The 26,190-nt window shown below is 36.0% G+C and overlaps 1 protein-coding gene across 2 annotated transcripts in view; it reads right to left on the reverse strand.

The window, feature by feature from the left end:
- Nucleotides 1-26,190, reverse strand: part of Nprl3 (GATOR complex protein Nprl3) — a 654,348-nt gene that overhangs the window by 424,933 nt on the left and 203,225 nt on the right. For both annotated transcript variants that reach the window (XM_090398550.1, XM_090398549.1), the window contains exon 5: nucleotides 12,820-12,973. In XM_090398550.1, the coding sequence (XP_090254676.1) occupies nucleotides 12,820-12,973 (154 nt within the window). The remainder of the gene's footprint in view (nucleotides 1-12,819; nucleotides 12,974-26,190) is intronic.

Below are 26,190 nucleotides of genomic sequence, written 5' to 3' on the forward strand. Positions count from 1 at the left end.
AATTGACTAAGATGTGACAGGTCTGTGGAATGTTCCCTATGAGGACAGATTGAGGGTGTGTGGGTTAATAAAGTTAATAAAGGGATACTATAAGATTGACACAGAAGAAATTATTCAATACATGTGGAATTGATGAGGCTGGGGATCAGATGGTGATAGAGATTTGAAATTCAGAGAACATATTGCAAGAGTTGGAAAATTGCTAAGAGGATTACTTGGATGCTGAAGAGCACATTGACAAGAAAAGATAGGAAGGTTATTATTCCTCTCTATAAGGCTATGATTCAGCCACATGTTGACTACTGTGCACAGATTAGGTCACCTACATTTCTTGGGGATCAGGAGGTGGCGAAGGAGATTCACAGAAAATTGACTAAGATGTGACAGGTCTGTGGAATGTTCCCTATGAGGACAGATTGAGGGTGTGTGGGTTAATAAAGTTAATAAAGGGATACTATAAGATTGACACAGAAGAAATTATTCAATACATGTGGAATAGGGGGGGGGGAATAAGGGATCGCACTTGGAAGCTGTCTAAAGCGTGGTTAGTAATAAGGGTGTGAGGACTATGTTCTTTTTTTGGAGAGTGGTGAATGAATGGAATGAGCAGATGGAATGAGAATATCTAGGAAGAGGAAAGTCACTAGTGGTGTGTCTCAAGGTTCTGTTTAAGGGCCATTGCTATTTAACCTGTATATTAATGATATTGGGGAAGATTTAAATGTGGATGTACAGTTATTTGCAGATGATGCAAATTTGGAATGAACTATGAGGAGTGGCTTAACAAGACTTGAATAGACTGAGAGTGATTGGGCATGGTAGTGGGGATGCCAGTTCTTTGTTGCAAAATGTAAGGTTTTAAAATTTTGGGGTAATATTGTTAATAAAGTTAATATTGAATGGAATGACTGCATTAATTTGATTATAAATTTATTTATTGGAATAATAAGTATAATTCAATTTAAATGTATTCATGATATGGAAAACTTGTTTTGCTATTAAAAACTTATATATTTTCATGCAGAATTCAAAAGTGTCAGATTTACTGTTTTCAAGTGATGTGGCATAACTATAGCATGTAACAGCAGCTAATTTTTCTTGTTTCATGACTGAAACAAAAATGGGAAGTGTGGAGTGAGAAAAACACTATAATACTGCTATGAGAAAAATGAGGAGATTTTTGGAACTTGATAGCAGATATTTATGAAGTTTTCCATATAGGAAGAAAAGAGTTCAACTTTTATCAGTTGTTATGACAAAACAACTGTTAGGGGATGAAGATATGGCAGGTTGAGTTTTTAATGACTGTTTGTTTTTTCAGTCTTTCTTATAAAAAGAAAAATAAAGTTCTGAACCTTAAAGAAGATAAAAGGACAGAAGAAAGTGAAGATAACTGGGTTATAACTTTTAGTGAAAGCCAACAACTAAAGTAGAAAGTATTTTACCTTGGGTATGATAAATGTTAAAGATACCAAGCTATTTTAAACCTGGTTTTACTCCATTTCCCAAGTAAGCAAACAGACAAACAAGTCAAGTTTGCACCTGTAAGTGTTGCAAGTCTAACTGACCCTGCACGTAGTGCAAGACCAAGGCAACTCATGGTAAAAGTAGAATTAAGCTCTGATCACTAATCTTAATATTTACCCTTAATGCAAAGCCCATCTCCTGGAGGAGATGTATGATACTTTGTATTAAAGGCAAGGGGCCACTACCCAGACCGGTTTCGACCTTTAGTGAGGTCTCATCAGTGGAGGCCAGGCTAGAAATACCAAGATTTTAGTAATATAGGGCTTATAAGTATTTTACCAGAACAAGTTACCATAAGGTGTTTTTACCTTATTAAATAAAAATCTCAGGAGGAGTATTTTACCTTGGGTATAATAAATGTTAAAGATACAAAGCTATTTTAAACCTGGTTTTACTCCATTTCCCAAGTAAGCAAACAGACAAACAAGTCAAATTTGCGCCTGCAAGTGTTGCAAGTCTAACTGACCCCGCACGTAGTGCAAGACCAAGGCAACTCATGGTAAAAGTAGAATAAGCTCTTGCACTACGTGTGGGGTCAGTTAGACTTGCAACACTTGCAGGTGCAAACTTGACTTGTTTGTCTGTTTGCTTACTTGGGAAATGGAGTAAAACCAGGTTTAAAATAGCTTGGTATCTTTAACACCAACAACTAAAATTGCAAATATTTTTGTGAATCTTTAAAATGGAATGCTACAGTGTTCAAATTAAGGATTTCAGGTCCAGAAATTTATTTCCGGAGAGCTGGAAATAAACTTTGTTTAATAAATTTGCTGGCAGCTATCCTTGGTCAAATAACTTCACAGTGAATGAGATGTTTTGAAATGGGTGCAGAGTAAATTATTCAAAAATATAATATATTTTGAATGCATTCAGAACAAGACGAAGTTCAACATTGTTTGTAGTTTCTATCTCTTCTCCGTTTCATTCATTATTGGTAAATATATCGGCTATGCATATCTTGCATAAGCTCTAAAAACATCTTCATTTGTAGGATTCTTTTTAGTACATATTTCCACCATCTTATCCATGTTTTAATTTTAATCTGCTAAAAACATGTCTGCCACACACATGCTTGATGTCTGTAAACATTTACATAATTTATAGTGGACCTCTAGCATTCTAAGCATATTTTGTTTATCACTTTATTGTTTTCTTTCTATTTGTTATTTGTTATTTTTAAGTCATTAAAAGTGCAAAATTTCTTAGTTTCTTTCCATTTTTAAGTTTAATAAAAAAAAAATTACTACAAAAATGCGTATAAATTATAATAATTTTTACTTCATTACTGAACTATTTCTACAATGCCTTTTCTTATTATTATTATCACAGGTATTTATAGGGATTCTGAAGGCTCATCGTTAGCCTTCAGACTAATTTTTAAACACAGAAAACCTATCAACTCTTCTTGAACTTATTCACTGTCACAACTAATTCTAGCAATCCATTCCATTTATTCACTACTCTTCACACAAAAAATATAGTCCACACACCCTTAGAAACTATGCTCTTACATAACTTCCATGGATGACTCATTTATATCATATATTGAAAATTTATCTTTGTGTCAATCTTATGCAGCCCCTTTAGTAACTTACAAGCAGAGCTCGACAAATATGCTTACCTACTTGTCCAAAAGCCAGTAGATCTGGCCATTACGTGAGTAGCTGCAAACTGGAGACAAAACAATTTTTTTTATTTCATAAAAAAATATAACTTCTCATTTTTTTTTAATGTTAAGAAACCATTATTATTATTATTATTTTAATGTTAAGAAACCAGGTGCTTAAGGGTCAAAGCCTTTAAAGGAATGAGGAGAACCGACCAGGGCTTCTGATCTAATGCCCAATCCTCACCTTCTCACGGTGCACCCAGTTAGGCATCTAACTGGATACTGAACAAACGAGGATGGGAAGCAATTTGGGATTTAGCCAACCAAATTATATTCTTACTGGCTTAAACCACAATATAAAATGATGGTACAACATGAAAGAATTTCATGCTGATTGGGCTGTCGCCCCGGTTAAAAACACACCCCAACTCAACATCATCAGAGTTCAAGATCGGCACTGTAAACATAAGAAGCCTCAATGGCAAAGAAATGGAACTCACTGAGGAACTGGATAAGAACCAGATCAACATAATAGGGGTGATTGAAACAAAAAAGACAAAAAACTGATGAGATTTTTCTGAGCAATAAATACAAAATGTTATATTCAGGCAAGGACAATCAAGGAAAAGAAGGAGTAGCCATAGTACTCAATACTAAATACGAGGCTAATCTTGAATAGCAGGCAATTTCAAGTAAAATGATGTGGGTAAATAGTAGAATGGGAAACTGGACAATGAGACATATTTGTGCCTATGGTCCCACAGAAGGTTACACTAAGGTGGAAGTAGAGGAATTTTTTGAGGTTTTAGAGAAAGCAACTGACACAATGAATAATTGGTCCTTGTTGGGGATCTAAATATCAGAGTAGGAAATGATTGTCAGCCATACAAAAGTATTTTGGAAAAATTTAGAGAAAACAGCAAAGCTAACAACAATGGCAAATACTTGTTGGATTTCTGCTCTGGACATGGACTAGTTATTACTAATACAATGTTCCAACATAAAATGTGCACAAATTCACATGGAGAGAAGAGTGAAGGAATAAGAAAAGTCTCATTGACTATGTTATTGTTGATAGTGATGTTTTCTCCCTGGTGCAGGACACCAGAGTGTACAGAGGATTTGAAATTGGAAGTGATCACTATTTAGTCTTGAGCAGGATAAAATTGAATTACAAATTGAAAAGAACATGTAAGAAAGTTTTAAAGTTCAGCAGCTCTCAGATGTTAACTGTAGACTAAAATAGACAAACATTATTCAAGAAAAAATGAGTTTGGGAACAGGAACCAAACCTCGGAAATTCAGTGGCAAGCCCATACTGAAGAAAACATTGATTGCTTCAGCCAGAGAGGCATGTGGTGAGAATATCTGAAAGGATAGAAAAATCAGAATCCATGGTGGACACAGGAAGTTACTTCATTACCTTGAAAAATTTAGCAATTTTTCAAGGTAATGAAGGAAAACAAAAAAGCATATCAAAAGTTCCTGGCAAATAAGTCAGCTTGTGCTCATAGAGAATACAGAAACAAACGTAAGAAAGCTAAACACTGTAAATCTAGCTAAACAAAAGTCACGGGAAGATTTTGGTAAGAACATAGAAAATAAATATCAAGAAGGTGGCAAGATATTCTGGAGGTTGTTGAAGAAGCTCAGAAATGTTAGAAAGAGTGCTGTAAAAGAAATTAGAGATGATACAGGTGATATGAAAACTGGAGAAAAAGATATCCTTGAAGTATGAGAGTCATTAACTTGAAAAATTGCTAAATGAAACAATCAATATCAATAACAGCATAGTAGTAAAAAACACTAACCAAGCATGCAATCAAGAATACACATTCATATTTGAAGTAGAAAAAGCCATAAAAAGCCTGAAATGTGGAAACGCATAGATGATATTCGACCAGAAATGCTCAAGTATGGAGGTATAAAAGTCTTACAGTGGATGCACTGCATAGTTCAGAAAGCCTGGAAAGAGGGATGGAGTCCAGATGATTGGAGTAGAGCTCTCATAGCACACATATATAAAAAAGGGAAATAAAACTGGATGTGAGAATTACAGAGGTATTTCTCTACTGAGTGTTCCTGGTTGAAACTTGAGAAACAGTTGAGAAGTTTTGTGGAAGAGAAGCTTGGTGAAGAACAAGCTGGATTCAGGCCAAATAGAGGCTGTCAGGATCAGATCTTCACTTTACGATAAATAGTTGAGAAAGCATGGGAATATAACAAAGATCTGTATTTAAGTTTTGTCGATCAGGAAAAGGCATATGACAAGGTGCCAAGAAAGAAGCTGTTCAAAACACTAGAGTTGTATGGTGACAGTGGGGCATTATCTATATGGATCACATTATGAAGTGGTATTAAACTTGATATCAAAATTGGAGATTAATGTCAGTTCTTTGCTTTATGTGGATGATGTTATACTTCTAAATAAATCCGCTACAAGTCTGCAAGATTCCCTGACTAAACTGATAACTTATTATAATAACTGCCTATCTTTACTTGTTAGTGTGTTTTTAACACAAAGTAATCCTTTGAGCTGTTTTACCAACTTTTGCAGTATGCCCTCTGCACATCGACTACTCTCAGTCCACAATTACCATTACCCCCCAAGCCTCATCAAATTCCTGCAATCCAGTACCATCAACATTAGAAAAACATGTAACCTTTTCAACCTAAAATGCATAATTCTTACATTTTGCAACATTAAATTTACAGTTATTATCCTTCCCCCACATTGCAAAATTATTCAAATCATCCTGCAGGACATCCACATCATCATCAATTATTTCTCTTCCACACGTTTGCATCAACAACAAATAACTGCATCCTCCCCCCACCAAAAAAAAAAAAACTTTCCCAATATCATTAATATGCAAATTAAAGACCAGTAGCCTAAGTGTAGAACTCTGAGGCACTCGACTAATCACTCTCTTTTTTGTCTGCCACATCTTATCACTGTCATACCTGGACAACAAACTATATACCTTTCCTATCACACTATTATCTTTTATCCTTCTCAACAACCTCCTGATATCCAATTTTACATTTTCCCTGTTCCTATCAAGTCATTTGTTCCTGCTACCGGTACTAACTCCTTTACTTGCTTACTCCTCATATCCAATGCCTCAAACTTCCAAAAAAACAAACCTTGTGCATCTTCTCATTTACCACAACTCTATAAATCAAACTGCCATACAACGCAACTTACAGGTCTTTCATTACCTTTTTCATGCATGTCATTTTGGTCTTCTTCTTCTTCACTCTTTTACACATATCGCCAATTTTCTTCATTTCACTCTGCATATGCTGCATCTTCACCAACTCAGCTTTCAAATCTGGTATCCTTTTTTCACTATCATTCACTCTCACTATTTTATTGCCAGTCACACACACACACACACTTATTCACTGTCAACTCCACTCACCACCTCGTCATTAATTGCACTCTGTGTTTGATCACTTACTTTATTATCAGTTGAACTTTTTTTTGCTTGCTATCACTTCCATATACTATCTGAACATTTGCAGTCTTCAACTGCTGTTTGAATTACAACAGTTGGAAAGTGAGTTTGGCTCCACATCATGTGCTATCTACTTTCTTGTTTTCATGAATTTTATTATTAATCTTTCCTATCATTAATTTCACTCTGTTTTTTTAATATCGTTATCACTTGTTTTATTATCAGTTGAACTCTTTTTTTTTTGCTCGCTATCACTTCCATATACTATCTGAACATTCGCACAGTCTTCAACTGCTGTTTAAATTACAACGGCATGTTCCCTACTCATATTTAAACAAGTCTCATGGTCCATCAAAATATCACATTTTCTACATACCCACTCATTCTTTTCTCTTATTCAGCCACACTACATCAATATCCATGACATCTTCCCATGTATGTAGAAAATGTGATATTCTGATGGACCATGAGACTTGTAAATGGTCCATCAGACTTGTAAAATGGTACTATGCCATGAATGTAATATTACCATTTTTGAGAAATCCATGCCATTTACTTTGTGTTCTGCACAGATTACACAATGATTTGCCTTTCACCGCATGTTATATCAGTATGCTAACTTGCAAATAATTATCTTAATAATAAAATCAATAATTATCTTGCAAAGACAAGTCAAAGACTGGATCACGTGACTGAGTGCATTATGAAAAGTGAGTTTGGCTCCACATCAAGTGCTATATACTTTCTTGTTTTCATGAATTTTATTATTCTCTTTCCTATTAATTTATTTATTTTATGGACAATTTATATAAATTCATTATGAACAATAAAGGAAAGAAAACAAAAACTGAGTTGTGATGAGCTTTGTTGTAATGCACATTTTAAATCCACATTAAAGGAAACCATATCATTGGATAGTGAGAATTAAAGAATGTATTACTTTGATTTGTCATCATAACATTCATTTTTTTTTTTTAAGTGAAATTATTTTGTGGTTAGCATATTTAAGTAGTATTTCTGAAGCCCTGTATACAGATATAAAAATAAGCTATTAACAAAATAGGTAATGAACATTGAGGCAAGAACAATTAAATATAAATAAAAAATGATTTAAAAAGAAAGAATGATAATACTTCGGAAAAAAAAAGAAATAATAATACTGAAGAAAAACAATAGCATACCTGAATATCTAGAACAGAAGGGGGGGGAGAGAAAGTATAAAAATAAAAGAAACACAGAAAAATACCACACACCAAGAATTTTTGAACAAGTTTTTAAGAAATATAAGATGACATTCATAGTCAATAGATTTTGGCTTGTAAAGTTATAAAAGAAAATAAACAGCAAAGAAAAGCTAATGCAAAATTATGTATCATAAATTAACTACAAATCCTTATGGTATATTTCAGTATTTCAGAAGTTACAATAACATTCGACTTAGAAACAACAACACAGACCAAATGATATGAAGTCAAATTGTTCTGAAAACTTCTAAAAATTTGAAGGCTATGTGCCTTGACAGAATAGAGGCTACTTATTACATTCAATTTCCAAATTTAGTGAATAAGTGTTGTTATAATAGCATAACTTCAAGTATTTTGATAAAAGCTAGCATTATTACTATATTCAATAAAAGGAGAAAGCTGAATATTATAAAGGAATAAGCCATTAAACATTAAATATAAAATTACTAGTTGCTTTTTCAATGGGAGAACAAAGTGAATTTAGGTGTGGTAAGTCTTTGGATTGAACTTCTGTAGCTGAGTTCACATATGTGAAGCCCTTTGGTTGGAAAGACCTGGGTTCGAATGGCATCTAAGATGTGAAGAAACTTTATCAGGGCTTTTCCTCCTAGAACACACACAATTTACAGACAAAAAATAAGAAGGGCTAATCACCTTATCCTGAAGTTATGGTTATGAAATTCAAGGATATTTAGAAGATCATGGACACTTAAGTGCCTGTTAGAGCCATTAATGATAATGAAGTCCTTGATGATATATTTATCTTAAATTAGGAAAACACATTGCATTTGCCAACTACATAAAAGAATTTCGCCCTGTTATAAAAGAAAAGTTTCAGCAAATCACGAAGCCAAGGGACAACTGCACACAGTAGCCCTGATGTAGATGGATCAGGAGGGCTGTGTGCTAATTTGTCTGAATGATTATCAGACAGATCTGGAAACAATAGAGGAAATGCAGAGGTAGATAACTACAATAATATTGAGTTTATAAAATGTGAAATATTTTTCTTATATTAAAATAGTGTGGATTATAGTCTGTTCAACAGCTATAAAAAAAGAGGGATACATAGAGACATATAGGTCAGCATTTTACAATTCTATAACATAGGAGACTTTTCCATTCATGGCAGAGAGTCATGAATTGAAGTCATTTAGGGCAAGTGAATGACTTTAAAGGGAGGCGTGGCAGACATTGCATGATACATAATGGATGAGTCCAATAAAGGACTCCATGGAGATATCCAGTGAAATAATAACAATATAAACAATCAGTATTTCAGAAATATCATCACCATCAAATTCCTGCTATGTACCCTCAAGGGGGTGTACAGGATATGATAGTACCACATGAAAAATTTACATTATTACTAACTTCATATCTACAATTTTCCTCCAAATCAGTCTGTTACTCAAAAGTAACAGATAACATATAAGATCTTATCAGATCTTATATTTCTATCATCTACGGCACTTTATACATATCAATCCACCTATATCTTGGTCTTCCTCTGGGCCGTTTTCCTGCCAAACTGGCAGAGAACACTTGTTTTGCTAATCTTTCCTCTCCCATTCTTTTTAAGTGACCATACCACCTGAGATTAGCACTAATAACGCATTCCTGGATGCTGACAATGTTTAAATTCTTTCCTAATTTCCTCGTTCTTAATATGATATTGTCATTGATGCCATCTGTTCATGCCTCTAATCTTTCTCAGGACTCTCATATCTGCAGTCTCTGGTCTTTGGTCAAGTGTTTTACTTCTGACCCAGCTCTCAAATCCATAAGTTAAAATGGTTTGAACACTGTCTTGTATACAGCTAATTTAGTGTTCCGACTAATTTCTCTCTTATTCCATATGAATTTATTCAACTAGCTTCCTACCATACCAGATTTGTTGATTCGGTTGTCTATTTCCATATTTAATTTACCATCTTCACTAAAAACAGTGCCTAAGTAACTCAAATGTTTTACTTGTTCCACAGGTTCTCCATTCACAATGCAGTTTACATTTTCAACAATTCTGCCTGTTTTCATTATCTTTGTCTTTTTATTACTGACCTTCATACCATATCTATTACAACAGTTATTCAATTTAGTAAGGGAATCTTGTAAACTTGTAGCAGATTTATTTAGAAATATAACATCATCTGCATAAAGCAAAGAGCTGACATTAACATCTCCAATTTTGATATCATGTTTAATACCACTTTCCTTCATAATGTGATCCATATAAATAATGAATAACAGAGGGGATAATGTACATCCTTGTCTCACACCAGATTTAACATTAAACCATTGTAATGTACTTCCTTCAATCTTAACTCTTGATTTACAACTCAAATATAGACTAAGTATTGCTTGATATAATGCCCCATTGACACCATATAACTGTAGCGTATTGAATAGCTTCTTTCTTGGCACCTTGTCATATGCCTTTTCCAGATCGACAAAACGTAAATACAGATCTTTGTTATATATATTTCCATGATTTCTCGACTATTTGTCGTAAAGTGAAGATCTGATCCTGACAGCCTCTATTTGGCCTGAATCCAGCTTGTTCTTCACCAATGTTTTCTTCCACAATTCTTCTCAACTGTTTCTCAAGTATACTTGCATAGATCTTGCCAGGAACACTCAGTAGGGAAATACCTCTGTAATTCTCATATTCAGTTTTATTTCCCTTTTTATATATGGGTACTCTGAGAGCTCTACTCCAATCATCAGGCATTCATCCCTCTGTCCACGCCTTCTGAACTATGCAGTACAGCCACTGTAAGACTCTTATACCACCATACTTCAGCATTTCTGGTCGAATATCATCTACTCCTGATGCCTTTCCACATTTCAAGCCTTTGATGGCTTTTCTACTTCAAGTATGGATATGTATTCCTGACTACATGCCTGGTCAGTGTTTTTTACCACTGTGCTGTCATCACTGCTTGTTTCATTTAGCAATTTTTCGAAATAATTACTCCATACTTCAAGGATATCTTTTTCTCCTGTTTTCATGTCACCTTTATCATCTCTAATTCCTTTTACAGCACTCTTTCCTCCATTTTTGAGCTTCTTCAACAACCTCCAGAATATTTTGCCACCTTCTTGATATTTATAATTTGTATGTTTTTGCCAAAGTCCACCCATGACTTTTGTTTAGCCAGTTTTACACAGTGTTTAGCTTTTTTCCATTGTCTCTGTATTCTATATGAGCACAAGCTGACTTATTTGCCAGGAACTTTTGATATTATTATTATTATGTTACACCTCCAGGGAGTCCAAGGACTGACTCATCGAGGGAAGGCACTAGTTCCATAACTCCGTCTCCACCATTCAATCACAACTGACCACAACTACACCAATGCCATCTAATGCCTACCACCACCACTGTTATTTCCACAGACAATCACAAACATCCATGCCCACGTCGGGATTTGAATCCGCAGCTCTTTGGCTGGAGAGCAGATACACTATCCACTAAGCCAGCTGGATAGCGTAAAGAAGATATGCTTTCTTCTTTTCCTGCACTGCCTCTTTAACTTCCTGTGTCCACCATGGAGATCTGATTTTTCTATCCTTGCAGACAACCTCACCACATGCTTCTCTGGCTGAATCAATCAGTGTTTTCTTCAAGGCTTGCCAGTGAATCTCCATGGTTTGGTTGCTGTTCTCAAACTCTTTCATTTTTTCTTCAATAATTTTTGTGTATTTTAGTTTACAGTTCACATCTGAAAGCTTCCCAACATTTATTCGCTTTAAAACTTTCTTACAAGTAATTCTTTTCAATGTGAATTTCAATTTTATCCTGCTCAAGACTAAATAGTGATCACTTCCAATTTCAAATCCTCTGTACACTTTCAAATTTCTCCCGGGTGCAAGACATCAGGGAGAAAACATCCCTATCAACAATAACATAGTCAATGAGACTTTTCTTATTCCTTGCCTCTTCTCTCCATGTGAATTTGTGCACATTTTCATGTTGGAACATGGTGTTAGTAATAACCAGTCCATGTCCTGAGCAGAAATCCAAAAGATATTTGCCATTATTATTAGCTTTGCTCTTTTCTCCAAATTTTCCCAAAATATTTTTGTATCTGACAATCATTTCCTACTCTGCTATTTAGATCCCCAACAAGGACCAACTTTTCCTTTTTCATTGTGTCAGTTGCTTTTTCTAAAGCCTCAAAAAATTCCTCCACTTCTAACTTAGTAGAACCTTCTGTGGGACCATAGGCACAAATAAGTCTCATTGTGCAGTTCCCCATTCTCATATTTGCCCACATTACTCTACTTGAGACTGCCTGCCATTCAAGAAGATTAGCCTCGTATTTAGTATTGAATACTATGACTACTCCTTCTTTTCCTTGATTGTTATTTCCTGAATATAACATTTTGTATTTTTTGCTCAGAATAATCTCACCAGTTTTTGTCTTTTTTGTTTCAGTCACCCTCTATTATATCGATCTGGTACTTATCAAATTCTTCAGCTAGCTCCATTTCTTTGTCATTCAGGCTTCTTATGTTGATAGTACTGATCTTCACCTCTGATTATATTGAGTTGGGGTGTGTTTTAGGGTTTGTTCCAGTAGCTGACTTTTAGCTGTTCGCCTTGGTTTCCCTGGCGAAAACAACTGGGGCCTTGTTTATCTGGGAGACACCCCAGCAGGCATGAAATTTTGTCATGTTGTACCATCATTTTTTATTTTGGTTTAAGCAAATAAGAATACAGTTTGGTCGGCTAAATCAGAAATTGCCAGTCCATCCTTGTTTATTCAGTATCCAGTTAGATACCCAACAGGGTGCACCATGAGAAGGTGAGGATTGGACATTAGGTCAGAAGCGTTGGTTGGTTCACCGCATTCCTTTAAAGGATATGTGGAGGTCTCCTCTCAGTTATACAGCTTTGACCCTTAAGCACAAACAGTAAATTAAAAATTGTCAGACTATTAAAAAATAAACTTCTTTTCACTTAAACAATTACCTTCTGGAAGTGCAGCAACTTCATCATGAGCATTTACCATTACTTTAGCTTGCTTAGTTAAGTAACCACATCTCTGTTCTTCATGATGAATAGCAATGCTAAGTCGCTGACTGAGATCATGATAGCAATCAACTATAGAATGGCTTGCATTGGCCTATAAAAAAAAGTTTCATTTTTTATCTGTAAGCATTATCTAATACTTGAACACTCTGAAATGGTATTATCATACTTCTAGATCATTATGCTAATGCTCTCTCTCTCTCTCTCTAAATCCCAAGAATTAATGCTGTAAAATGATAGAACAGTAATTTGTGGAATAAGGGTTAAATAGCCCAAAAAATCCAAGAATATATATATATATTTTTTTGATTCAGACCAATGGTGGTGATCTCACAAGATGTTAAATTTATCTACCACCTAAAGACATTCACAAGGTATTCGTGCAGTGAAAGTAAAACCAATAACCAATATTCTGGAAAGCATGGGATGCTATTATTATTATTATTATTATGTGACACCTACAGGGAGTTCAAAGACTCATCGAGAGAGAGTGTGCCAACAGCACTGAATGTTTGTCTCCCTTCCAACTACTAAACACGCTCAAACTTGCTTAACCTTTTCCGTGAGCCATTAATAGCAGAGGCTCTACCAATCGACCAACCTTTGCTGACTAAGGTTGGTCGATTCCCTATGCTATATACTCGGTCCTGGGCAAAAAGTGGTTTCATTCAGTAGTTTCACTTGGTTTTATTGGAATTGCACCTGGAGCTAACAAAAATATAATAACACTGTATTACATATGTTAATTGCACTTGTTCTGTGAGCCAGTTTGCATGATTTCCAGGATTAAAATCCTGAGTGAAAAAGAATTATTATTATTCAGGCCTCCATGGAGTCAAAATACTCATCATGGGTGGTCTCTCCTAAGAAACACAAAGTCTATCAAGACTCATCAAGGGGGGGTCCCCCCCGAGAAACACAAAGTCTATCAATACCACTCCTTAAGCTCATTGACCACTCTCACTTTCACCACTCCATCAGGCAATGCATTCCATGGTTCAACCACCATCCATGCAAAGAAACCACTCCTCACCCTCTTGCAAACAGTCTCCTTTCGTAACTTCCAGGGATGGTCTCTTGTCATCACTCCTTCCCGCTATTCAACCAAGCGAAAGAACTCTCCAGTGTCAACACCCTGTAACTACCTCTCAAGAGTTTAAAAGTCTCAATCATATCACCTCTCCTTCTTCTATCCACCAAACTCTGCAGTCCACATTCCCTCAGCAGATCCTCATAACTAACATTGTACAGTCCTGAAACCATCTTTGTTATCTGCCTTTGTACCCTCTCCACAGTTAATTTATCCTCTTCAAATCCTGGGGACCAAATCTGAGAACAATAGTCTAAGTGTGATTTTTTGCAAAACCTGTGGCATAGTAATTAAATAATAAAGTAACACGTAAAAACCACAGTGATATCTTTAATTAGTAAAAGGACAGATATTTCGTACTAAAATTAATAAATTAATAGTACATCTTCAGTGTCTGTAACAGTAATAGGAATGGAATACAAGCAAAACGTTCGGTGGATCACCTATTAAAATACAATTGTTACCACGTGCTAGGAAATAATAGAAATAACAAATTTAATCTATCAAGATAAATGGTTTTTTACATAAGATAAAAGTCTCCTAGATCTTTGAGAGAGACATACAGTCATTTCTATTTAAATTCGGTCAGTGTAAGATAGTTTCACAACTTTCTTTGAATAAGCGTTCATATTTGAATCTGCATCTATGGAGGAGAACTGCTTTATCCCACTGGACACTATGAGTAGAGTCAATACTGTGCTGCACCAGACCAGACTTCAGAGGTTTGTTATAATCAATATGATATTGATGTTCTTTTATTCTTTTTTCCAAAGAACAGCCAGTTTGTCCAAAATAAGAGACATCACATTCGCAAGGTATTTGGTAAATGCCAGCCAAAGATAGAGAAGACACTTTATCCTCAGTAGAAGGTAATAAAGAAGAAATTTTGTTGATAGGAATATACGTTGGAATCAAATGATACTTTTTCAGAATTCTACCTGTAGGTTCTGAGATTCCTGGAATGTACGGAATAGGAACTCTGCGGACTGTTGAAGAAACTGTAGGTGTTGGAACATAAGAGTCAAGTAGCTGTTGGATTTGATTGGAGTTGTAATCATTTGATTCCATTAACTTTTTAATGATGGAAAGTTCTTGTTGTAAGATAATTGGGGAAGAGCAAGCTTTATGTGCTCTATGAATTAGAGATTTAAGAAATGATTTTAAGACATGTGGTGCGCAGACTTTTTGTGAATTTATCTGCCAGTAAATGTGGGTTTTCGAAAGACGGTACTTCGAAATTGAAGATACTGCCATGGGTAGCCCTCTGTCTCCACCTTTGGCAAACTACTATTTGAAACAATTCGAAGATACTATGTTCTCATCCATTCATCCTCAACCATATCTTTGGTACCGTTACGCCGATGATGTGTTTGCTGTTTGGCCACACACTAAAGATGAACTTTCCACTTTTTTTACAAATGACTGTATGTCTCTCTCAAAGATCTGGAGACTTTTATCTCATATAAAAAGCCATTTATCTTAATAGATTAAATTTGTTATTTCTATTATTTCCTAGCATGCTGTAACAATTGTATTTTAATAGGTGATCTGCCGAACGTCTTGCCTGTATTCCATTCCTATTACTGTTACAGACACTGAAGACGTACTATTAACTTTAGTACGAAATATCTGTCCTTTACTAATTAAAGATATCACTGTGGTTTTTACGTGTTACTTTATTATTTAGTCTAAGTGGGGTCTGATCAGACACTTATAACAATGGAATGATAACCCTTTTATCTCTGCAGGTCAGTGTCCTTCTCATTATTGCAGCAATCCTCTGTGTTACCTTCACCACCATTGCAATATGTCCCCTAAATTTCAGGTTTCTATCAATCATCAACCCCAGATCTCTTGTCTCCTCTACTTCCTCCAGTATAACTCCTCCCATAGAGTATGCAACATCCCATCGATGTTTCCCAAACCTCAAGACCTTGCATTTTGCTGCATTAAACTGATACCCCCCATTCATTTGCCCATCTACCCAGCCTATTCAAATCCTCTTGCAGGGCTACCACATCCACTATTACTAATAATCCTTCCCAGCTTCGCATCATCTGCAAACAACTGAATATCCCCTTGCAATCCACTGACAATGTCACTGATATAAAGGTTAAACAATATAGGTCCCAGTACTGAGCCCTGTGGGATCCCACTTGTAACCCTCTGACTCCTTGAAACTGTCCCACCATACACAACTCTCTGATACCTATCAGACAGCCAATCCTGAATCCATTTGACCAATCTGACATCCAGACCCATGTGCTGCAACTTAAATATCAGCTTATCATGCGGCACCCTGTCAAATGCTTTCGCTAAGTCTAAGAAAATGGCAGTATATGCTTTTCCCTCATCTAATGCTCTTGTTACTTTATTATAAAAGGCTAGCATATTGCTAAAACAAGAGCATCCCTTCACAAATCCATGTTGACTCTCACGGATAACACCACCCCCTCATCTGCCTAATGCTGTATACGGTCCCTCACTACTTTCTCCAAGATCTTAACAACTACTGATGACACACAAACTGGCCTATAATTAGACACTTCCAGTCTGCTACCACCCTTATGCAATGGCACTATCTTACAAGAAGATAAAAAAAAAAAAAAAAGAGAAAGAAACACATCATCTCTATATGAGCCAGACCAGCTATTCTCACCTTCACTTCAAAAAGTCCTTTTTCTCGTGTGCTATAGGAGATTTGTAACTGGGACTTTATGACCAATAAGCAATCATTGTATTGTCCTTGCCAGCAAACCAGAAGCAAAATTACAAATAATACATTTCTGCTGAAGCAATTAATTGTTGAGATGATTTCATCAGATTCTTCAAACTCATACTAAGTACCATCAAAGCTTCCCCCCGACACACACTAAAGGGTGCTACAGTATGGTAATTCAACCAGGTAATGCACACAAACAATTTAATTGCATTTACTACACACATAAACACACACACAAAAAAGTTAACAAATAATTATGTACTCCAATAAGGTTTAAAGAAAAATATAGCACGAAATTTTACAGCATTGTCAATGTCTTCTTTAAATGCTATTAAAGATATATATAACAAGTGAGTTAGTAAGATATTAAGTTCATTTAAAGTACTCTCTCCCACTCTACCACTTTGAATGTGTAACTGAGTGTGCCTGATTAAAAAACACTTAGTTCTATTTGGAAAATGGCTTATTACAGCATAATATTCATTATGGCACCAAGGCATAACACAACAATGATGACCACAATGTCATTACTAAGCGAATTTAATGAAACAGATTTTGTTAGTGCAGTATAAAGTATGTGTGAGACGCATTCTTCATGAATGACAGAAGAAAAGTGAACCACATAAGAGAGTACTGTCCAGAGTATTCTGAAATCAAGTGCCATACATTTACGGGAAGTGCACACATGAGAGCAAGTGGTTAATGTTACTGATGAAAGAACTGAAAATGTATCTCTCTCAGAAAGAATGCTGATAAAAGTGATTCTTGTAGATAAACTTATATGTTGCTTACACAACTTTAAATTTTTCAGGAAATGACAACGTATACTAAAATATTAATTAAAAAACTTTAATCAATACCTTCCAATATTTCGGCAATGTTACATTGCCATCTTCTGGGAACAAAACTATGTTAGGTGCATGCAGGCACTAACAACGAACAAATGAGGCTGAATAAGGCAACTGGTGTTGGTCCTAGAGTCCTAAAGGTGTTGCCTAGTAGGCTAAATTGGGTTGTCTTGGCTGTTGAGTTGATGTTCTAAGGATACAAGTTTCTCAAATTTGGGGCAGTCTCATGCACCCAAATTTGTTGAGATCTGGGAAGTTTTTTTTAGAGTCGAGGCTGATTCCAGGAACAATCTTTCATATTTTTATTTGCTACGGTGTAGTAAAGTGACTTTCTTCCAACATATTCTCTGGTAGGTATCTAGTGTATAGTCCACAAGTCCTGAGTGGCTGTATTGGTGAAACTGGATGTGGTCTTTTGTGTTCGGATATCTTGATATTAGCTGTCCTGCCTGACAGTTTACAGCTGCAAGGGATCTGGTATACTCCAGGTAGGTCTAGGGGAAGTTGGCTGGTCTTTGGTGGAGCAGATAAGGGATGCCAATTTCTTATGTGGTTTGTAACAGGTAGTCAGGTCATATTTATTTATTTAAAAAAAAAATTTTTTTTTATTTTTATGAGCTTTTCAGACATGCCCCGGATATATGGAATGGTGATAGATTTAGCGTAATCTCTGTTAAGGGGGGGGGGGGGGGTTGTGATTAACTGGTTTTAATATTTTCTGGATTTTTTTGGGGTTGTAGCCATTGGCTAAGAAGGTGTTAAGGATATGGTTAAGTTCAGTAGTTAGGGCACTGCTCTCTGAACAGATTAATTTAGCTATGTTATACAGAGTTTTTATAATCCCATATTGTTGTGAGGGGGGGGGGGGGGAGTGATTGCTGGTGAACGTATCTACCTGTAGGGGTTGGTTTTCTGTAAACAGAGAAAGCAAGGGATCCATCAGGCTGGAGTGTAATCAGAGTGTCTAGAGAAAAGAGACTGTTTGTTGTTTTCTTTTTCCAAGGTGAACTGGATTCTGAGATGTTGATTGTTTAAGTGTGTTAGGAAGTTGTGGAGTGTGTATTGCCAAAATACTGGAAGGTATTGATTAAAGTTTTTTAATTAATATTTTAGTATACATTGTCATTTCCTGAAAAGTTTGAAGTTGCTGATAAAAGTGCAGTAGCGAAAGTGAGAAAGTATGTAAAGTATATGAATGATAATATAAATAAAAGTGATTGAAGATCGGGTGAATGATGAAGTGGTAATGAGTGAAATAACACATGTATATGGAGTTTTTCAGAAGACAAAGCATGACATGAATTAACAACCAGAAAAACATCTGGTGAGTGGTACAACAGAGAAGAGCAAGAAAAATGATGCACAAAGGAAGAGAAGAGAGAGAGAGTATAAGAGAGCAACAGAGAGAGAGAGAGAGAGAGAAAGGAGTGTATTCTATGGTCATATTTTGGTAAGAGGCATGCTTGATATGAGAGCAACAAAATCAGGTTTCTGAGTTCAAAAATTAAGGATTTTAGTGATGCTATTAAAATGCAAAGAGGAAAATTGAAAGAGGTGACTGGTTTTGCAGGCATAAATGATGTGAAAGGTGCCAAGTATAATAACCAAATAAATGTGCTTATTATTTCCAATATTCCTCCAAATCAAATTGACATCTTCAGGGAAAAAATATCTTTTTATTAGCACGTGAATGCAAGCACTAGTCCAGTAACTGGACATGAATTGGCTTTGGATGTGTTCTAGACTATTAGATTGTTTGCAAATGAAAGTGTCACATATTATTATAACTTTAGACCATAGAGCAAAACTGATTTGCTCAGACAACACTAAACTCACTACTGGACTAAACCACATGCAAAACACCTTTTTTTAGCCAATGGCTACACCCCATTTAAAGAATACTAACATCCAGTATCCATACTCCTCTTCCCCCACTTCCTGACAGAGATTACAACAATTCCATATATCCAAGGCACCTCTGAAAAAGTAGTGAAGATTCAAAAAAAATACAGTGTTGTGAACAGTTACAAAACCACACAGAAAGTTATCATATCTGTTATCTTAAAGACTAGCTATTACCTCTGGATTTATCTGAAGTCTACCAGGTATCTTGCAGCTGCAACCTGCCCTACTTTGGCCAAACAGGCAGGACAGCCAACATAATGGACTACCATTATTGCCACTGGGGTTTAGTAGACCATGTTCTGGATACCCACTACAGTATTCGATGGAAAAAAAGCAACCTTACTCCCTCATGTTACAACCTTTTTCCCTGTTGAGTTCATTGAAACTCACCCAAATAACATAAAATCAGGGCCAAGTGGAGATAGTCAAATATTAGTTCCTTGTTCTGTATCACCTGAATTATCTAGTTCTTCTCAAGTTGCACAAAGTATGATAAAAGATATTGAACCTGGTGTCTCACTCTTATTATCTGGAGCTGCAGTTATGCCTTTTGCCAGTCCTTCACATCAAGACAGTAGTACTCCATAATGATGATGTCTTAGAATACATCCAGGCCTATTGCTGTTACGTCATGCATTCATAAAATACATGATCAGCAGGTTCCACTACAAGAAAAAGAATATCACTCAGGAGAAGATGCATGAGTCAATTAATTATCCTTGGATATCATTGTCAGAACATCAGTGTGAGGTCTGCTGCACAACCAAAATAATTAAAAGCATAATATGAAACTGCATGAAAATATCCGACATGAATCTTTGTGTTATCATGTATTGGATCTGAACATGAAAGCAGAGTTGATGAAGATGAGGCAAGAGATGAAGTGCTTGCGAAATGAAATGAAAAGAATTACGGACATATATGGAAGAGCGAATTATTAGAGGTGTGGTGCATAAGGTTTGCTTTCCTGGTGGTAGAACGAGCAGAGTGATTGAAGCGTCAAACATGAGGAATAAGAGAGCAAAAGAGTTGGTGGTTGTAGTAGGGATGAATGATTTGGATGGGAATGAGGAAAATGTCAGATTGGATATAAGGAGAGTAAAAGATAACAGTGTGGTAGGATAGGTAGTCAGTATGTTGCCAAGATATGATAGTGATGAATTGAGGAGGCGAGCAAAGATTATGAATGATATGTTAGCGCAGTTATGTAAGGAGAAAGGAGTGTATTTTGTGAATGTGTGGGATGAATTTGAGGAACGAATGTAACTGTATAAAGAAGACAGACTGCATTTAAATGGTTTTGGTGTGAGTCGGCTGGAAAGTTTGTTGCTGGTAGGAGAGATAATGAGAGTAATGAACAGATCTGAGGTGGTGCGAGGTAATATGCAAAAGGAAAAAAGCAGGGTAGGAACTTGCAAATGGAATATCAGAAATTAAGTAAATGAGAGAGTGGAAGCACAACACAAACAGGGAAACAGGGGGAGTCAGAGTGGACAGGGAGACACTTTAGGAAACATGTAGATGCTGGATTCAGAGGTGATTGTGTGAGTGGGTAAAAAAAGATCAAGATGGCCTGGGATGGGAGAGTTTGGTGTGAGGAAAGTTGTAGAATTGGCAGAAATACAGAGGAAAGAACTAGGGAAGGTATTGAAGAGTCATTGGAGAAGTGATGTTCATAGGACTTGAAAGAATTTCTTATATTTGTTTATTAATGCCAGAAGTATTCAAAATAAGGGGAACAAAATTGTTGCATTACTTGAGTTTATTCGTCCCAAAATTGTTGGTATAAGTGAGACATAGTTAGATGAGGATGACATCCTGACAGGAATAGGGATGAACAGATATGATATTTTTTGTCAAGACAGACAGGGAAGAAAGGGAGGAGGCTGCTGTTGGTAGCAGATGAGTTGTGCCCATCTAAGGTGGATTGACAAGGTGCAAATAGTAGCCACGGTTTTCAGATAGTATGGTAAGGTGGAGGTGAACAGGAGGAAATATTTAGTTGGGTGTTGCTATAGACCTAGTAATATGGAGGATAACAGGAAGGAAATGTATAGCCAAATTAGTCTGGCTAGCAAGAAACGAGTGATCATTATGGGCGACCTGAATTATAGTAATATAGACTAGAATCAAGACTCTTCATCTGGAGGCAAAAAAATGAATTTCTGAAGTTTTTGAAAGACAATTACCTCAGGCAGCATGTAACAGAGGGTACACGAGGATCAAGAGTATTGGATTTGATCATCTTATCAGATGATATTATTATAAATGGGGTGTCAAATCTTTTACCAGTTGGTGAGAGTAACAATGCAGTGATCACTTGCAGGGTGACAAGTCATTCGAGGATGTCTGTTAGGGATATATGTGGAATTATAAAGTTGGTAATTATGAAAAGCTCAGGAAATAGCTTGCGATAATAAACTGGAAAGAGAAACAGGATGGAAAGGATATCAATACTGCTTGGGCCCTACTCAACAACTATTTGGTGGCAGCAATGGGTAAACAGAGTAAGTGTGAAATGGATGAATCAAGATATAAAGTATGCGATCTGGAAGAAACACAAGATGAGTAGTTATAACAACCAGTTGCATGAGAAGTACAAAGAGCAGGCGAGGAAGGTGACTCATTTGATAAGGACAGCAAGAGTGCAGTAAAAGCAGCAGTTAGCTAATGTAGCCCAAAAAAATTCTAAGGATTTTTTTTTTATATGTGGCCAGCAGAAGAAAGAATGATTATGCATAGATGACACTGATTGGTGAAAATGGAGGAATGATAACCACTACATAGGATAGAGTTGAGGGGTATTTAATGAGTAATTTTTAAAGGTATTTCATTCTTATGAATGAAATACCTTTAAAAATACCATCAAGCAGAACTTGAAAGCAGTGGGAAAGGAGGAGGAACTATTAGTAAGTGAAGAGGAGGTGTATGAGTAATTGAATAGATTTGATGTAAATAAGGCTGTAAGACTTGATGCTATTTCACAATGTGTTTTGAAGGAATGTTCTTGAGAGTTAACAACAGGTTTTATATATCTTTTCAACATGAGTCTTACAATGGGTGAAGTTCCAAAGGATTCATAAAGGAGGTGATAAGAGTAGGGCTTTGAATTATAGACAAGTACGTGTGTGTGTCTGGAGTTGTGGTTAAATTGTTAGAGAGTTAGTTAGGTTCAAGATTCAGAATTTGGTTGACAACAGAAAAATACTCTTTGGTAGCCAGCATGGATTTGTTAAAGAAAGATCATGTCTTATCAATCTGCTTACTTTTTATAATAAAGTGACAAATGCATAGGATAAGGGTGTTGCATATACAGTGGTATATTTAGATTTTGCAAAGGCATTTGATATACATTGCCACATGACAAGTTGGTAATTAAACTGGAATGGATGGAGCTGAACAGTAGATTAGTTCACCAGATTGGAGACTGGTTGTCTGATAGGTATCAGCGAGTTGTCTATGGAGGTGTAATATCATAGAAGAGGAATGTTACTAGTGGTGTACCCCAAGAGTCTGTTTTCGGTCCACTGCTATTTAATTTGTATGTAAATGATATTGGGAGAGGTCTGAATGGTGATATGCAGTTATTTGCAGATGATGCAAAATTGGAGAGAGCTATCAAGAGTAGAGTGAATGTTGTGGGTTTGCAAGAGGACTGGAATACATTGGCTGAATGGGTAAATAAGTGGGAATATTAATTCAACGTTGCAAAGTGTAAGGTTTTGAAATTTGGGAAGCAGAGATGGGATGTAGAGTACACAATCAGTGAAAATATCTTGGAAGAGATAGAGGAGAAAAGAGACCTGGCAGTGATTGCAGACAAGGACCTAAAATTTTGGGGACATGTTGCTAAAATTGTGAGGACAGCACAGCGGATAATGGGAATGATGCAGAGAGCACTGACTTGTAGAAGTAAGGATGTTATGGTTCTCTTGTATAAGGTTTTGATCATGCCACATATGGATTACAGAGTGCAGATTTGGTAACCTGGTTTTCAAAAAGACGAAGATGTATTGGAAAAAGGTTCAGAGATGATTTGACTAAGGTGGTTTCTGGTCCTGGAATGTTGAGTATGAAGACAAAATGCAATTTGCAGAGATTGGTGGATAGAAGGAGGAGAGAGGATATGATTGAGACATATAAGCTGTTAAGAGATTATTGCCAGATTAATGTTGGGGAGGTTTTGCATAGAATGGGTGAAGACAGGAAGAGAACAAAAGGTCATCCCTGGAAGCTGTATAAGGAGAGTGTGAGGAGCAGATTTTTTGCATAGAGAGTGGTGAGTGATTGGAATGCACTGTCTGAGAGTGTGGTGAGCACAGAGACAGTGAACATATTTAAGATGCAATAAGATAAACTGTGTGTATAACAGTGGACCTCTGCAATGAGTCTTTTGACTCCATGGAAGTTTTTTATAATAAAAATAACGTTAGAAGCTTAATGGGGTGAAACAGCACTTAGGAAGGATTTAGAAATGTTACATACTTCTTCCATTATTTCATCTCAGTTTCTGAGCCATCATCAGGGATTACAACAAGAGATTTTTAACACACACACACAAAGTCAACACAAAACTAAGTGAAACACATGGACAAAAGACAAGAGTCCTAACCAGGTGGGATTGCCCAATGTTGATGACCTACGATGTAAACTGGGATCTCGAAGTATTAGTGTTTACCATATTTTTGGGAAGTTTTGTGCAACCATGTTTATACAAATTGGGTTGGTTTATAAGAGCAGCTGCAGATTCCAAAATTGGGCTTTTTCTTCTAAATTTACTGCAATGGAGCATGGCGGTCTTTTTTCCAATTGATTCTATGAACTGTATCTAAAGCATGGTCCACAAGGCTCAGTTAACCAAAGTCATGAATGCAGTTATATTTTTTATGTACTTCACGTACAGAGAGAGAGAGAGAGAGGAGGAAGATAATCTTTAGTAGAACGTATGAGGGTTGCAAGCTTTCGGTGGGGATTGAAAGTCTATTTCTTTAAGATTCTAGCTATTTTCCCTGAATTGCCTCACACATAGGGCATGATGATGATAGCATTACTCAAATCTTTCCACACAGAAGGCTAAGGATTGTGGAAAGGATAGTTATATATATATATATATATATAGATAAAAAGCAAAAAGCCCTTAGATAAAAAGGTGTATATGATTAAGTTCTGCTGTAAGAGAGAGAGCTCACTGGATCAAAGGTTATAGGCTCTATTGGTTAGTGATTTAATGATACCATATTGCTGAGAGTAAGGGGGGGTAATGAGAAAGTTTCTGAATGTATATGCCTGTGTGAATCACTTCCTATATACTGAAAAGGACAGATTACTATTGGGTAGGCATGTTACCAAGGTGGTTAAGTTAAAATTATATTATGCAAAAAGAAACTAATAATAGTTAGTTTTTTCCACGGTAAACTGGATTCTAGGGAGAAGACCATCGAAGTGAAAGAACCTCATGGCCCACACATTAGATGCTTTAGGCCAAACAGAGAACACATCGTCAACATTCAAAGATAGAAGGTTTGAGAGAATCTGAGTCAAGAGTTTGTTTTTCACAAAATTGGCAAAGGGGGTGAGAGGGAGAGAACCCATAGAGATACCTACTACCTGGTTATAAATTTGTGCTTCTGAGAGAAATAATCAGAATGGATAGCAAAGGAAAAGAGATCAGTAATTTCAGGAGGAAAAACTTCTTTTATAAGTGATAAAGTGTAATTTAAGGGAATATTGGTGAAAAGTGAAGTGATATCAGAGCCAACTAAAATATCTATATTATTTAACATTAAATTCTCAATGAAAGTTTTAAAATGGAAGGAGTTTTATTTATATAGAAAGCAATATGACCAATGCATGAGGAGAAGGAAGAGGGAAGGGGTTAGAGAGCTTCCTAATTGATAACACGGGGAATCTAGCATCAATTATCAGCCGGGGGGGGGGGGACATGAAAGGTTGGCACACAATTGTTCATCACAATGGATGAGCATTGTGTATTTTGTTCAGTCTGCTTGTGCATTTGTTTTAATTACATATCAATGCATTTCTTCCTTAATACATTATTAAATATTAGTATCTGATTTATCTCCAGCCTTTAACTCATCCACTGCACTAGTTTGTATATTAGTCTTATAAACCATAATTTTTATTTTTTATCATTTTTATCTAGTAATGCCTTAAATTCTGTTGGAGAAGTGACTTGATTAAGCTGTGTGTATAACAATGGACCTCCTAGATTGGTCTGTGACTCCACAGGGTATTAGGATAATAATAATAATAATAACAAACTACAACAAATCTATCATCTCATACATCTGTGGCACTTCTGAAAATTAGGCAACAATCCTGAATAAGTATAATCTGCTGAGTACCTTCAGACCACACAAAAATTTGTCCCCTCATCTTATCTCCCTAAAGATTAGCTATAATCACTAGATCTATCTGGTCTACCAAGTGCCCTGAAGCTATAGTCACTCAGAAATAGCAGATCATGCCTTGGATAAAATCCATTCAGAAAAGGACACCTTACTCTACAGAACAAAAGTTTGAAAAACTTTTCGATGAATCCATCACTACTTTTAAAAACTATACTCTAATCTCAATAAATCTGAATTAATAAAAATGCCCTACACTTGGGAAATGCTCATACTTAGATCATCAGTACAATGGCTAAGAGCACTCAATCAAGCCAACTAGCTGTAAACCTATGGTACATTCCTACTTTGGATGAGCTAAGGATTTTTTTTTCTGAT

The sequence above is a fragment of the Typopeltis vanoorti genome, chromosome 9 (genome assembly GCF_054136105.1).
Source record: "Typopeltis vanoorti isolate ZY-2024b chromosome 9, IOZ_Tvanoo_1.0, whole genome shotgun sequence".
Lineage (NCBI taxonomy): Eukaryota > Metazoa > Arthropoda > Arachnida > Uropygi > Thelyphonidae > Typopeltis > Typopeltis vanoorti.